General features: G+C 47.0%; 1 protein-coding gene across 5 annotated transcripts in view; it reads left to right on the top strand.

Moving 5' to 3' along the window:
- Positions 1 to 33: 33 nt before the first annotated feature.
- Mink1 (misshapen like kinase 1) overlaps positions 34 to 15,746 on the top strand; it is a 51,877-nt gene continuing 36,164 nt past the window's right edge. For 3 of the 5 annotated variants that reach the window (XM_027426914.2, XM_027426916.2, XM_027426917.2), the window contains exon 1: positions 35 to 283. In XM_027426914.2, coding sequence (XP_027282715.1) covers positions 227 to 283 — 57 coding nt within the window. In that variant the 5' untranslated portion in view covers positions 35 to 226. Of the gene's footprint in view, positions 284 to 15,746 lie in introns of all 5 variants that reach the window. The other 2 variants (XM_027426912.2, XM_027426913.2) reach the window with 1 other exon arrangement.

The raw sequence follows: 15,746 nt of genomic DNA on the forward strand, positions 1-15,746 counted from the left end.
CGTCACGGCCCGCTCCGCGCGTGCGCAGGGCAGCCGGCGGCTCGGGTTGCAGGCGCGCGGGTGAGAGCGCCTGTCAGCCGCTGGGTCGGTCCTCCCGCTGGCCCTCCCCTCCCCGGCCTTTGGGGCAGGCGCGGTGGAGCCCGCCCCCGGGTCCGCCGATGGGGGAGAAACGGCGACGGCGGCAGCGAAGTGAGCGAGCCGGAGCGTGAGCGGCCCTGCGGCGGCCATGGGCGACCCAGCCCCCGCCCGCAGCCTGGACGACATCGACCTGTCCGCCCTGCGGGTGAGCGCCGCCCCCAGCCTCGGCCCCGCGACCCCGGCCCCTCTCCCTGGCTCGCGCCGCCCGCCCGGGCCCCCGCCCTCTGCAGGTTCTGGGAGCCAGTTCGGTCCCCACCCTGTACTGCCCTCCCCCACACTTGCCTGCCACCCCTACCTTGCTGCCTGGATCCCGAGTCCCCACCCTTCTAGGCGTTTGAGGGTCACCTCTAGTGTCCCTAAATGCAGCTCGGCATCACCTGCAGAGTCGTCTTTGTGGCCCCTCACCCTTCCTCGGTCCTCACGTCTCCTGCCACCACCTCCTCCGGCTCCTGGAATTTTGACTTTGCAAGTGCCTCAGCCTCCCCCTCATCCCTCGTTTTCTTCCTCGCCTACCCCTGAATTGCAACTTGGGCGGCATTTCACCTCCGCACTCCACCCCACACACCACCTACGTCTCCATCCCACGCTCACTTTCTCTATCCCTTCTCTCGCGTCTCAAGTGCGGCTTTCCAGACCCAGGCATTTCCGGTCTCGGGGTCCCTGAATATTACATTACTAACTCTGCAGCCTAGTGGGGCTGGGAGGACAGACAAGTGCACTGGGGGAGGAAGGGAAGCTTTGATTCCCTCGGAAACCCGGGCCGGAAGACGATGTTTACATATATGTACACACACAAAACACATGCTGCCTGTGGTCAGTAGTGAGAGGTTGGCGAAACTAGTGGGGGTGGAGGCGAAGGAGACCTGGAGGGAGGGGGCTCCTTAGGAGAGCGGTTAAGAGCAAACAACTGTGTCAGGAATGCTTTCAAATAACCCAATTATTGTTCCACGTGGGGCGCTTACTCTCTCTCTCTCCTTCCGGAATTTTCAATTCAGCAGCATTTGTATGTTTTTCTTTAGCGGGCAGCTTTGTCTTAAGGGCAACATAGTGATTTCAAGGTGAACCACTCCAGACTGTCTCCCAGGTGGTGTTTTGATTCTGTGCCCTGCAAGCTTTCCCGACTGGCCGAGGTGTATCTAGAGCAGGGTTTCCCACCTCATGCTTAGCTTTTCAGAAGGCCCCTGAGCACATTGTCTTCTGACTTTTGAATTAGCCAGGGAAAAGGCAGCCAGCCCGCAAGTGCCCCGGATATGACTGGAGGGGAGAGAGAATTGAAGAGAGCAGAGTCATGTTGTTAATTGGGTTTCTCTAGGTGACACAGTTTTTTTTTTTTTTTCCCTCTTTCCATTCAGGTCATAATTTGTTTGGTGCAATGTTGGGTTATGAGACCTGACTTGCTGGAGAACAAGATTGAGCAATGGATCCCCCCCCTCCTCTCTGTGTGTGTTTCAATGGGGAAAAAAATCTGAAGACTTTGTGGGGGTCAGTTCATTCAGTGTTTAAATTGAGGTGCTCAAGTCCATTGGAATGGAAGGTGGAAATCCAGGTTTTGAATAAAGTCTCTTAATGTGCTCGGATTTGGAATGAAATTGCAAATTGAAGTTGTTGATTAACTCTGGCCACAGGTACTCTGGCTGTGGTGACTGAGACACTGTGACGCAGTGGGTAGGCGCAGACCATGAACTTTGATTTGAACCTTGGTTCTCTGTTTGCTTCTCTTTTCTTTTGGCCTCTCTGGTAATTTAATCTGGGCCCCCCAGCATGGGATTTCCAGCAATTCTGCAATTGCCATTTGACCTTGGGCATGGCATTCCCCTCCAGGACTTCCCTCCTTGAGTGTGTTAGCCTCCTCCTGGTTCTCCTCTCCTTCCCTTCAAGAGAGCTGGGTGACCTGTACCTTGTGCTTCTGTGAGTCCTGCCTCCTGCCTCTGAAGAAAACAAGGCATGTCTCTCACTCTGGTACTCCAGGACTTGTGGTTGAGCTGTGCTTTCTTGAAATGGAGCTGGAAAGGCCGATGTTGCTTGCTGCTGGCTTCTCTCGGTTTCCAGTCCCATCCAACACATCTCCAACAACTGCTATGGCCCCATCCGACTGCTGGCTCAGTCACACCTTATTCCATTCCTGTTTTCTAGAGAGGAATGGTACCAGTGTTGGTGGTGGGGTAGGATGGGAGAAGCCTTAATGAGCCTAAGATGTCTTTCTCCTCTTGTTTCAAGATAAGGCTTGGTTTTCAACTGGCAGAGAGAGTAACAGTCTGATGTTAGAGGAAGATTGAATTGCACTAATCTCTTAGCAAGGAGACCAGATGGGCCTGCTACTTTGTGACCACACCACCACCCTTGACTTGTTGGGCTGTGTGTCCAACAGTATGATGGCATAGTGTACTTAGGGAGGAACTGAGTCTGGAGTTGCTTTCCTGAATTCAGGTCTCAGTTTCCTTACCTCCTGTAGGACACAGGCCTTGGTCCTGCATCCTTACTTCCCTCCCTGCAGACTCTGCAAAGAGTCTTATTTCCCTAAGCTCCGTTTTCTTGCCCATATGGTGGGAATGTCAATAGCACTGAACAGAGAGTTACTAAAATGAAATGAAATGCTACACGTTAAGTATTTAGCTGAATTCCTAGTTTAGAATTGAGAAGCATCCCAGGACAACTCTAAAAAATAGCACCCTCTTCCCTGCTTTATGTTTTTGTAAAATTCTTTTTTCATAGTTCTTATCACCAGTTGACATAGATTTATTTAGTCAGTGTTGACTAAATGTGGGTTAAGGCTCGGGGTGCAACTCAGTGGTAGTTGTCTGTTTAGCATGCATGAAGTCCTAGGATCCTCAGTGCCACAAAAATAAAAGCATACTGTCAGCTAGAATTTTGACTGTTTTGGTCTGTGTCCCCAGTACCTAGAACAGAGTTTACATAGTGGGACTCAGATACTTGTTAACGAAATGCATGGTATAATAACTGAAAGCTATTAGTATAATGCTTGCTTAAAGTACTCAAGAAGTGCTAAACCTACCTGCTGAGCCATGTTGGCTCATACCTTTAATCCCAGCACTTGGGAGGCAGGGGCAGGCAGATCTCTGAGATGGAGAACAGCCTGGTCTATATGGTGAGTTCCAGAATAGCCAGAGCTACACAGAGAAATCCTGATTGGAAAAAAGAAAAAAAAAAAAAAAAAAGGAAGAAATGGTAGACCTGGCCTGTGGAGGATGGCTCAGAGAGTAAAGGTAGTTTCTATTAAGCCTGCTTAACACCTGAGTATAAGTCTCAGAACTCACATGGTGGAAGTAGAGAACAGAACTCCTGGGTTGTCCTCTGACTTCCACATGTGTGTCATGAGGTATGTATGCATATGCACATACTTGCGCCCACCAGTGAGCATGCACACACACATAAACACAAATAAGCATAAATAAATCTATTGGGTGTTGTCACACACACACACCTTTAACCCCAGTAGAGGTATGTGGGCTCCCTTTGAGTTCAAGGCTAGCGTGGTCTACGTGGCTCCAGGACAGCCAGGGCTACATAGTAGAGAGACCCTGCCTCAAAAAACAAAAGCTCAAGAGCAGCTTGGGATGCATGAAAGCCCATCTCAAAAACAACAAAAAGTATTTTCTGAGGTCTGTGGGGATCAGACCTTGTCTTGTGGTAACACAGAGCTCTGGATGTGTCTAACCAAGCCCATGACTCTAAAATAAAGTTAGTATTATCTGAGAGAAAATTTGGGCCTCTAGTTTTAAGTCATCTTTGTCTGTGTCCAAACTTGGTTGTGTTCCAGAAGAGTCTTCTGACTTGGCACTGTGGCTTCTCACAAAGAATAAAGCATGAACAGAAGTAGCTGGGAGAGGGATGAGCAAGCCCCAGGCTGACCTCTTTCCTTTTACATTACTGCTTTTGGATGACCCACTTCATAAATCAAACAGTTTCTTTCTACTGTCCAGCAGCCAGAAGTTTTGGAACTGCAGTATCTCTGAAGCTGTGGGGCCAGGCAGTGTGGCTGTATTGAAGTCATGCCGCAGCACACTGTTGGGTGGTAGTTGTTGACAGGTGTTCGTTCCTTCTCAAATGATTTTGCATGTTCTTTTGTGTCTCTCGAATGGTTGTGTGTGTGTCCTGCTCCTCTTGTCTGCTGCCGTGGAGCCGGCATCACCAGGAAAGCTGGCAGTGGGGCATATGTTAGGCTGCTGAGCAGTGTGGGACCACTGCTGTGTGCTGAGATGCTAGCTGTCCACAGGTTGATGACAGATGTCATAGGCAGAGGGATGGGCGGACTAACCTCCTGCAGCAGCAGGGAGGGCATTTAGTGACTTTTCCCCTAGAGAATGACATAAGGGGGTGGGGGAAGTTGAAAGCCTGTGGCATTTGAAGTGATGAAAAATGTTGCTTTGGTAAAATGAGAAAAGGATGATGACAGAGACCATGACTGGAACTGGGTGTTCAGCCATTACCCAGACAAGGGGAGGAATGTCACCACCCTTCATGTAGGATAGGACACATTGCCATAGCCTTAATGGCATGTGAAGGAGCAGTATTCTTTGGGAAATCAAGGTAGATAGGTAGGTAGGTAGGGGTGTGTGTGTGTGTGTGTGTGTGTGTGTGTGTGTGTGTGTGTGTGTGTGTGTGTGTGTGTGTTCACGTACGCAAATGCCTGTGGAAGCTAGGGAATGTTGAGTGCCTTTTCTCATTCTCTACCTTACACCTTTGACACAGAGTCTCACCGACCCAGAGGCTTGTTATTTTGGGCTAAGCGGCTGGTCAGCGAGCTCCTGGTAACCCCTGAATTCTGGGGTTACAGGCACACATATCTGTGCCTAACTTTGTGAGTAGTTGCTCTTCACTTCAAACTGACATCCTCATGTTTGCACTAACGCACTAACCCATCTCTCTAGCCCCGCAGAGTGTTTGACAGTGAAAACAAGGGGAAGAGAGTTGAGAATGTGGTTCAGTCAGTGAAGTGTCTGCTGTACAAGTAGGAAGACCTGACTTTGGATTGCCAGTACCCACATATCTGTAATCCCAGTGCTGGAGGCTGAGGCAGATGAATCCCTGGAGTTCATTGTCCAGTTTGCTTAGCCAAATAAATGAGCTCTAGGTTCAGTGAGAAACCCTGTCTCAAAAAGAAAGGTGGAGAACTATTAAAGAGGGAAGGAAGATACTGATGTTGACCTCTGGCCTACACACACTCTCACACTCACTAGCATGGCACCCACATGTAAATGTACACTCGAGTGTATATGTAACTCTTTGTCCCTCTCCACCAGCAGGAAAGAGGGTCAGCTAGACATTTGTCTAGTCTGCCCCTCATTCTCCCCTAAGGGCTCATGATGGGGTATAGGGTTCAGATTTGAAATCTGGCCTTACTCCATTAAGCTACAAACTGTGTGCCTAAGACAGGATAACACACTGTTTGAGCTACTTAGAACATTTTGTCACTTAGGGGAAAGGATGGCAGGAAGTGTGCAACTTCTGTTGACAAACTTGCAATTTGGATTAGGTCTGTAAACGAGGGATGCAGTATGTCTCCAGAGTTCTGTCGAAGTTGTGGGGCTGACCTTCCCTTTGTCGCTGAGCATTGTCCGTGTGCTGTTGACATCAGCTTCTGGACCCTATGGGAAGGATGTGATACTGTACTCAGGACTGTACTAAGCTTTTGAACCAGTGCTCTGTGAGCATTTCTCTAAGAAATGCCTTTGCAAACCCAGACCTTACAAGCACCCCACCTCACCCCATCTTTTGTCAGGGGTCTTGTTATATTGCCCAGGCTGGACTCAAATTCCTGAGCTCAAGTGGTCCTCCTCCTAAGTCATTGGTACTACAGGCATGCACCACTGTGCCCTCCTAGGCTCTCCTCACCTTTTTGTTTGTTTTATTCGTGTTTTGCCTGCATGTATGTCTCTGTACCATATGTGTTTGGTAAAAGCCAGAAGAGGACATAGGAGTCCTTGGAACTGGAGTTACAGACAGTTGTTAGATGCCATGTGGGTGCTAAGATTTGAGCCCAGGTCCTCTGGAAGAGCAGCCAGTGCTTTTAACTTCTGAGCATCTCTGAAGCGCTCTCTCTCTCTCTCCCTTTCCTCCCCTCTCCCCTCCCCTCTCCTCTATCCTCTCTTCTCCTCTCCTTTTCTTTCTCCTCTCTCATTTTTTAAGACAGAATTTCTCTGTAGCTTTGGAGCCTGTCCTGTAACTCACTCTCTCACTTTATAGACCAGGCTGGCCTTGAACTCACAGAGATCTGCCTGTCTCTGCCTCCCAAGTGCTGAGACTAAAGGTGTGTACCACCACCACTTGGCCCCCTGTTCTCATCTTAATGGTTAGTGCTTCCTCGGTATCTTAGAACTCTCAAAGTTGGGCATTCTTATTAATTCTGATTGTTATGAACTTACGTTTATTTTCTGTTGTGCTATGATTAGTGGCCAATCATCTGGAAATCCAGTGTTCAGTCCCACTCTCCCTCCTAACCCACTTTATAACCTCCTGATAACCCAGTTTATGCCAATAACCCTGTAGGCTTTTCCCTCCTAGGTTGAAAAATAGAACAGAAAGTGATTAAGTTAGTGAATGGACTTTTTAAAATAATTTGCTTGTGTATGAATGTATGCATGCATCATGAATGTGTGTCCCATGGTGTGTGTGCTTAGAAATCAGAGGACAACCTTAGGTCCTCACTTTCCACCTTATTTGAGGCAAAACTTTTGTTCATTGCTACGCATGCCAGCCTGGCTAGCTCCAGTTTCCAGAACCTTTCCCCTGTCTGCCTCCCATCCTACCATAGGAGCCCTGCACCTGGCTTTGCATAGGCTCTGGAGGTTTGAACTTGGGTTCTGTGAATGCACAGTTAGTGCTTTACCCACTGAGCCCAGTCCTAATTGACTTGGTTGTTGCTGTTCTGTTTTGTTTTTGCTGTTCTCACTATGTTGCCCAGGCTGGACTGGAATTCACTGTGTAGCATCGACTGAGTCAAACTCTATGCTCATACTTTAGCCTCCCAAGTGCTGGGATTAAATATGACTGTACAAGTTTGGTTTTTCTTGTCACAATTCCCTGAACAGTATGGCACAGCAACTGTTATATAGCATTGAGATTTATATTAGGTATTAAAAGTAATCAAGAGATGATTTAAAGTCTACAGGAGAATATGTAGGTTCTGTGTAAATACTACATGATTTTAGCTATGTCTGATGACAGAAACATATAGTCCTAGCAGCTTTGTCAGGTTGAGTCAGGAGAATTGCAAGTTCAAGGCCTGTCTTGCTACAAAGTAAGCTTAATGCTGGCCTGGGGAACTTAGTGAGCTGTTTCAAAATCAAAAGTAATAAGAGGACTAGTGAAGCTGGGCATACTGGCACACATCTTTGATCTCAGCACTGGGGAGGCACAAGCAAGTGGATCTCCATGTTTGAGGCTAGCCTGGTCTACATATTGAGTGCTAGTACATCCAGAACTACATAGTGTGACCTTGTCTCAAAGGAGGGGAAAAATAAAAAAAAACTAAAAAGAAAAAAAGAGGGCTGGTGAAATTAAATGGCTTAGTAGTTACAGAAAGGCACTTTCTGTCAAGCCTAATGACCCAAGTTCAAGCTCTGAGACCCACCTAATGTTTGTTTTGTTTGAGACTAGAGTCTGGTTATTTAGCTTAGGTAGCCTTGAATCTGCTATGTATCCCTGGCTGGTCTCAAACTTGGAATTCTCCTGCCTCTGCCTCCAAAGTGCTGGGATTATGGGTTTGTGCCAGTATGTCAAAAAACATACTGGTTTGAATTGTTGTGGGCCTAGCTGGCCCACAGCTCAATATGTTAACCCCCTGAGTGCAGGGATTACAGATACAGATGTCAGTCAACATTCCTGGCTTGTTTTTGCAAGACAAAGTGGGTGGGTGGTGGTTGGGTGGGTGGGTGGTGGGTGGGTGGGTGGGTGGGTGGCATAAGCCTAGCTGGCATTGTTTTAAGAAAAAGAAAAGAGACGGAAATGAATACCAGAGCGCATAGGTAGAATTAGTTGGTGGCTAAAAATGGGACTGCATCATGGTCAGACTCAGAGAACCATGAGTCTGAGGAGTTGAAAACTCCAGACTTAGCTTTGGTCCAAAGAACTTATCCTGAGCCTTTCTGTGGGAGGGAAAAAAATGTTTTATAAAGTAAGGGATTGTATGTGGAAAGGGCACAAGACTGTAACCTCAAGTGTATTTATTGGGGGAGGGCTCCTGAGTCTTGAGTCTGTGGACTCATATGTGGTTATGTAGGGGGCGAGTGTCCCTGTGCTCTGGGAGCTGGATTGTTAGTGTGAGTGGTGGCTGAGGTAAACGAGTCTCAAGAGTAAGAGCAACCAGGTTCGGCCTTGGACTTGGCTCTTACAGTCTTCGGGAAGTGGGATCCTTCCTCTAACATTAGATAGATTCTCTCTATATAAATAGACAAGACTCATTTACATTGCGTGCAAGTAAAGGATGAGCGGGGTGTGTAGGGGGAATGTTAGTGATTTTTTAATGCTCGAAAGGAAAGAGGGTTGGGGATGCCACAAGTCTTGGGCTTCTTGGAGGAGCCAGACTCCAGAAGCAGCTTGAATGTCTGGTGGATGGAGTGTGGAAGATGGTGGGATGGGCTGTGAGGAGTTTGGTGGCGCAGCCTGTGGGAGGAGTCTGAGAGGCTTGAACGAGATGAATGGAGGAGGTAGGGACTGTTTGTCTGAGAAAAATGAGGATGTCTAGTGAGACCTTCCACAGAGAAGGTAATGAAGACATCATGCTGCAGAAGTTCGTGTCCCCACAGTAGGAGCCCATGCAGGCTTGTGCTGACAGGCGAATGGAACATTCCTGTAGCCTGGGAAGCCCAGCCAACATTCAAGGCTCAGTGAGTTCATGTGGCACTGAAGGCTTTTGATTCATCTCTGGTACTTCTGCCTCTGCTGTGGGGCCTGATAGTAGTTGGCTTTCAGAAGGAGCATGGAAAATTCTCACACCATTTTCTACCAGCAATTGTTTGAGCATGGGACTTGAAGAGTTGGACTGTAAATTGCTCCTGGAACCACAAGTTAAAAGGAGTTTTCCATGGATAGAAATTGTTACCAGGGAATGGTTGAGGATCAGAAGGTCTGAGTAAAGAAAATTCCACCTTTTTCAAGACCTACCACAACTTGTTTTTTCCCACAAAGTCTTTGTCATAGTGCCAGCCTTTAGCTGATTATCTTATCTGCTTCCCATAGGCCATATGTCTTAATTTGATTACATACTACTGTATATCAAATAAATGTTTTATAGTCCTCTTTTCCTACCACTTCCTTTTGCATGGGGATCCTGACCCATATTTCCTATTGATCTGTCACTGCCTATAAAGATGCTGAGTACAAGCTAGGGATTCGGTAATTATTCACTTGATTGGAGACGGGCTTTTGACTTGTTCTAAGGGGTTTAGTTACCGAGCCATAAAGGATGGCTAGAATATGGTGGCCCATGGGATACACAGCAGTACGAGTTAGTGCTCAGTGGTTCTCAGCTGAGTGGCACTGCCCTCCAGGGTGTATTTGGAAATGTTGAGGAGGAGGTTTAACTGCTAACTGTGTCTTGGGAACACTAAAGGTACTTAGTATGCAGGGACAAGGATATTAGCCATCCTGCAGTCTTGCAGACTTTGCATTGAAGACTTATTTTTCCATTCTTGGTTGTTTTCCAGAACTTTTGTGAATTTGTTACAGATATGGGCTAGGCCAGGGAAGGACAAGCTAGGTTTCTTCTGTCAGTAGGAAGTTCTTGTCTCCTATTCACTTCTTTCTGGGAGGAGTGAGGAATTGCTTTTGCACATGGCACATATCTCTCAGACTGAGAGCTGTGCCTACCAGTACACCTCTGGAGGCAAAATAGGTAGGTTACCTGCCAGACCAGGGACAGTTTTCATGTTCTCTTCACCCCCACCTACTCCCTCAACACATTTGTAAGGAAGAAATGGAAACCTGCAGAACTTGAGCTTCTCAGTAGCTCCAAGAAGAGCCTTCAGTAAAACAATTGAACAGGTTAACCTAAGCGCAGAAGTAGGTGTGGGTACAGTGGATGTTTGTTTCCTCGCTCATGTCTGTTAGTCTTTTGCATGCCCCCTCAGAGGTGGAAGCGTCTCATTTCAGATCAATCGATAATAATAGTAACGGAGAGGCGTACTTGTCCCTGCCCTCTCACTTTTGTCTCCCTTTAGCACCCTGCCCCTCACCTTGTGGGGAAGTGTGAGAGGGCAGAAGGCACCTGGCCACAGTGTACAGGGCCACAGGAGCCGAAGATGTGCAGCAGGACTTGATAGGCACTTGTCTGTTTAGCTGAGGGTCAGAGAAAGTGGAGTCCCTCCAACCTTAACAAGGCTGTGGGCACTGCTTCGGGACATGCGGCGAGGCAAGATTGGAGGCATCGGGCACGTGGACCAGAGTCTGATTTTCTGGCCCTCGAATCCTCTCTCGTAAGCCCTTCTTTTCCTGCCTTTCTTCAGTTCAGAACAAAGAACGCTTTGATACCAGAGTCATTTGTATTTTAATGTGTTCATTTCAGAAGGGGGTTTGGGAGCTGGAGCAAGGAGCACTCACTGTGCAGTAGCTTCTGTCCTTGTGTGATCTCAGTTTCTCTCACAGTAGCCCTTTGAGAGGTGGATGATGATCCACATTTTCAACAAGAGAAACTGAGAGAAGCTACTTGGAAGTTCAGTAACCTGTGTTAGATCTGAAGTCAGACAGTCAGTGAGCACCTGGGCCTGGATTCAGTCTCAGAACTGACTCACTCAGAACCAGAGCTTTTTTTTAATTGCCTATAGTTGGAGGCAAGGAGTATGGGGGTGGGCATTGAAGGGAGGACATGAGGGCAGTGTCTGGCCAGCACCTTACACTGTTTGCTGCTTGTTTCAGTTGCAAATGTGTAAAATTTCTGTGACCTGTGGGAAATGGGTTTTGTAGGTTTGCTGAGGACTTGTGAAGTCCATGGTGACTTTTAGAACATGGCTTGTTTAATGGATTAGAGACAGCCAGTGTGAAATGGTTTCTGCCTTGCAGGAGCACATAGTTCGTATCTCCAGGTCTGTGTCTTTAAGGAAGAAAGAAAAAAAAAAAACAGATTTGTCTTTATTTTAAATATATGAGTGTTTGCCTGTATGTATGTATGTATGTATGTATGTATGTATGTATGTATGTATGTGCACTATATGCATATCTGGTACCTATGGAAGCTTGAAGAAGGCACTGGAATCCTTGAATTGGAATTACAGGTGGTTGTGAGTATCCATACAGGTACAAGGAACTGAATCCAGGTCCTCTGCCATAACAGCAAACGTTCTTAACCACTGGGCCATCACTCCAGGTTCTTTTAAAAAAATTTTTTTCAAGTGGTTAAAATATGTGACATCAGATTTACATTTAACAATTTGGTTGGTTGGTTGGTTTTTCGAGACAGAGTTTCTCTGTAACTTTGGAACCTGTCCTGGAACTAGCTCTTATAGACCAGGCTGGTCTTGAACTCACAGAGATCCACTTCCCTATGTCTCCCAAGTGCTGGGATTAAAGGTGTTTGCCACCATAGCCCGGCTTACATTTAGCTCTGTTTTTAAGTGTACAGTTTTGTGACATTAAGTAAATTCCATTACCATCCTCTAGAATGTTTCCATGTACCCAGCTGAGACTCTGTGTCCATCAAACACTAATCTGTGTCCTGGTTCCCCAGTCCAGAACACTACCTTCTTCCCTTTTTGCGTGCAGAATTGAGCAGAGGACTAGACATAGATAGATGCTTAATATTTGATAAGTCAGGTGAAGTGAACTGTTTCAGAGTCATCAACTAGCTTCGAACACGGCCCTCACTGCTGGTTCTAGTGCACACTCACAGGCCTCTGAAAGGGGCTTCAAAAGAAAGGGCACCTTGTCATCACAAGAGAATCAGGTGGGCAGGTGGAAGAGAAGGGGTTTCTGTACTCAGCTCCACACAACTTGCAGGGATTCCTGGCCTCGTCCTTGTGTCTGTCATCAGCTTTTTACTTCACTTCATCCTGGTATTCTGAAGGGGATGTGTTAGAGCAGTGGTTTTCAACCTTCCTGATGCTGTGACCCTTTAATACAAGTTCCTCATGTTGTGGTGACCCCCATAAAATTTTTCATTGCTACTTCATAACTATAATTATGCTACTGTTATGAATCGTAATATAAATATGTGTTTTCTGATGATATTAGGCAATGCTTGTGAAAGGGTCATTCAACCCCCAAAGGGGTTGGGACTCACAGGTTGAAAACCAATTTGTTAGCGAAGGTTGGAAAGAAGACCATTTCGAGGGTGAAAAAATTTAATACTTTCTGCGTTTATGCGGGTGTGTGTGCAGGGGTGTGTGTGTGTATTCATGTGCTACTGAGTGAAGTCAGGCTCTGCTTTCCTCTGAGGTGTTCAGACCAGTGGGTGTTCACACCGGTAAACAGACCCAAAGCATGACCCAGAAATAGCTTATATATCTTAGAACAGAGCCCTGCCCATCTAACTTCCTCTTGTCCATGGCTCTGACAATTTATTCTTTGACTTTTATTGGAATATGGGAAACATATGAGGGGGGGGGGTTGGGGAGGTCGGTCTTGTTATTCAATCAAGCCAGAAAAAAAGGTGGCCTTGGAGGTCAGGTGCAGGCAGTAGAGGCCTGCAGGTCATGATTTGGAGGTAGTAACTCAAAGGTGCAGGTGGTTAGGACTGTGCACCTAGAGTAGCAGTCAGAAGCTGCCCTCCAGACTTTCCCATCTCCTCAAGATAGTGTTGCATCTAAAGTTAGGGAAAGCCTATAGATCCATAAAGGCCCTTTTCTCTGCTCTTAGAGAAGGCTGCATGTACTCAGCCCAGTGTGAATTGAGGCTAGTTGCTTTTCTTGGATGGAGGTTACCCAACCCTACTGTTAAAAGTTTGAATAAAGGAATGTTCTATTTGCTTCTCTTAGAACCTGTCTTCTTTGGGTGTTATCCTGTAGTCTGGCATGCTATTGTCAGCTCCATCCCTAATAAAAGCAGAAAGGAGGTTGCCTGCTTATTGTCTAAAGCAGAGTACCCACTGGCCACCTGACATTTTAAGAAGGCCAAGGCTCTGGAGCTAGAGCTCTCTTCTGATACTTAGGTAGGTGCTTAGTAACTTATTGGATTGCCCAGTCCCTGTCATATTTGAGGTGTCCGTGAGCACTGGTCATCCTGGGGTCCTGGGCGTGTAGTCTGTTCAGCAGGCTAACAGTGAGTACCTTGCTGTTGCCCATATTCCCCAGCTTCATGACCTCATTGAGTAAAATTGATGTCCAGAGAGTTCCCAGTTGGAGGCCTACCAGGGTGAGGGCCTGTTCATGTTCGGTGGGAGTAGTGCTCGGAGACCTGGTTGGTACTCCTTTCCATTCCATTTCTAGCGTAAGTCTCTCCTGGATTTGGTTTTTTCCCTTGCAAAGTGAGGGGGTAGGAACTCAGTGGCTTTCAGTCAAAAATCACCTGCACATAGCCAGGCCTTGCCCAGGAGGTGAGTCACCACACTCAGGGTGGGGCCCTGGTGTCTTGGTTTCCTGTCCAGAACTGCAGAAGCAGACTTGAGACCCAGAACCCCTTCCCGTCTTCTCTGAGTTCATATTATAAGGAGGTTTTTGTTTGTTTTGTTTGTCACAGTCTCACTGTGTCACTTTAGCTGACCTGGAACTTGCTATTTAGATCAGGCTGGCCTTGACCTTACAGAGATCCACCTGTCTCTGCCTCCCAAGTACTGGGATTAAAGGTGTGTGCAGTACACCTGACTGTTAATTTATTCTTACCACTGATTTAGACAGACATACAAATCAGCCAGATGGGGATCTGTGGTGTTCTTTGTAGGAGGAAAATACCTCTGTGTGTGAAGCCAGGCATAGGAGGAGTTCAGAAGAATGATAAGATCTTAGAGAGGCATGGGGAGGTCTCAGGAGGGGATGCTGTTAGAGTGCAGGTTTGGGATGGAGCCTTGGAGTAAGGAAGGTGACCTTCAGGATACTGATACCCGACAGACTATCCAGATCCAGATCTGCTGGTGCTGAGAGGAAAGAAAAGTCAGGACCAAGTGAGGATTGACTTTGGAAAACAAAAGTTTTACTTGGGTTTTGAGGATTGAGAGGGTGGGGCTGAGGTAGGTGCAGCCCTTTTTCACACAGGCCTTGGCAATAGGCTTGGATTCAAATCCTGCTACTCACAGTGTGATCTTTGGCCAACAGCCAGCACTCCACATCTAATTTTTATCCTTTATAAAACGAGGATAGCAAAACCCATATAATAGGGCTGTTGAGAGTATTAAATGAAAGTGCTTAGCCTGGTGGATGCTTATTAGATGAAATACTGGGAAGCCCTTTCTCTTTCTGAAGAGGGAATCTGCAGCTCTGTTAACATTCTCTCCTGACTTAGTGTTTTGTTTAAGAAGGAGAAAACCAGTCAGTCAATTGATTTCATAATTGTTGTCATGAGTCACAGCCCAGGTGTGGGTCTGGGATTCTGGAGCCTGGCTCCCGTTTGCTTGTCCAGGAACTCTCCCACAGCTCCTGAAAGTCTTCGACTTAAATCTTACCCAGACATGAAACTCCTGTTTGACTTGCCCTTCTTGAGTCAGGATTCTCAGCAATCCCTGGGCAGTCTCTTTGGCCCTACCTTTTTTCGTGTGTGTGTGTGTGTGTGTGTGTGTGTGTGTGTGTGTGTGTGTGTGTGTGTGTGTGTGTGTGTGTAAGCTGTGGACCCACCCAGAGGAAGCACTCAGCCGGAGGGGACAATCTTTTGGGGGTAGAGTTAGGATGTGAGAAGCAGGACATCTGTATAAACATGCAAGAGCTTTATGTAAGGCACAGACTCGGGGCAGGGTAATGAGGATGCACTCTTCCCTTGGAGTCCAAAAGGGTCCTCCCTCCCCTCTAGCCTTGGCTTGGTTAACTCTCAACTGTTCCTGTGCTTCAGCTTAAGTACCGTGTCCTTAGCTGGCCTGCCTTCCCTATCATGTCTTCCTTTAATCTTTCTAACAGTCTTCATCCTTTTTCTTTGGTTTCTTACATCTGTGTGACTATATCTTCCTTCAATATATGCTTTGCTAAGTAGACTGTAAACTCCCTGAGGGAAGGGACTCTTTATATTCTGTGTATTACCTGCCGAACTCTAGACTGCTGCCTCTGCATCCCAGCTACTTCATTCAAATAAATAAAAAAGGGTTATTTTATGTGTATGAATGTTTGCACCGCATGAGTGCATGCTAAGTACCTGAGGAGTCAGGAAAGGGCATGGGAACCCCTGGAGCTAGAGTTATAGATGACTGTGAGCATGGGGACTGTGGGTTCTGGGAACTGAACTCATCCTCTGCAAAAGTAGCAAGAGCTCCTAACTGCTGAGCCAGCTTTCCACTGTTGTCCCCACCTAAGAACAGGCTAACTTTGAACTTGTTATGTAGCACGGTGACCTTGAACCTGTGATCTTCCTGCCTCTACACCTCTGAGTGTAGAGATTACAGGTGTACACCACACCTTCCAGTTTTATGAGATGCTGAGGATGGAACCCTGGGCTTCATGAATAATAGGCAAGCACTCTTCCAAGTGAGGCACACCCCCAGCACTAGGCACTTGATTTATATTTGTGTGTGTGTGTGTGTG

This window comes from Cricetulus griseus, chromosome 7 (assembly GCF_003668045.3).
Source record: "Cricetulus griseus strain 17A/GY chromosome 7, alternate assembly CriGri-PICRH-1.0, whole genome shotgun sequence".
Lineage (NCBI taxonomy): Eukaryota > Metazoa > Chordata > Mammalia > Rodentia > Cricetidae > Cricetulus > Cricetulus griseus.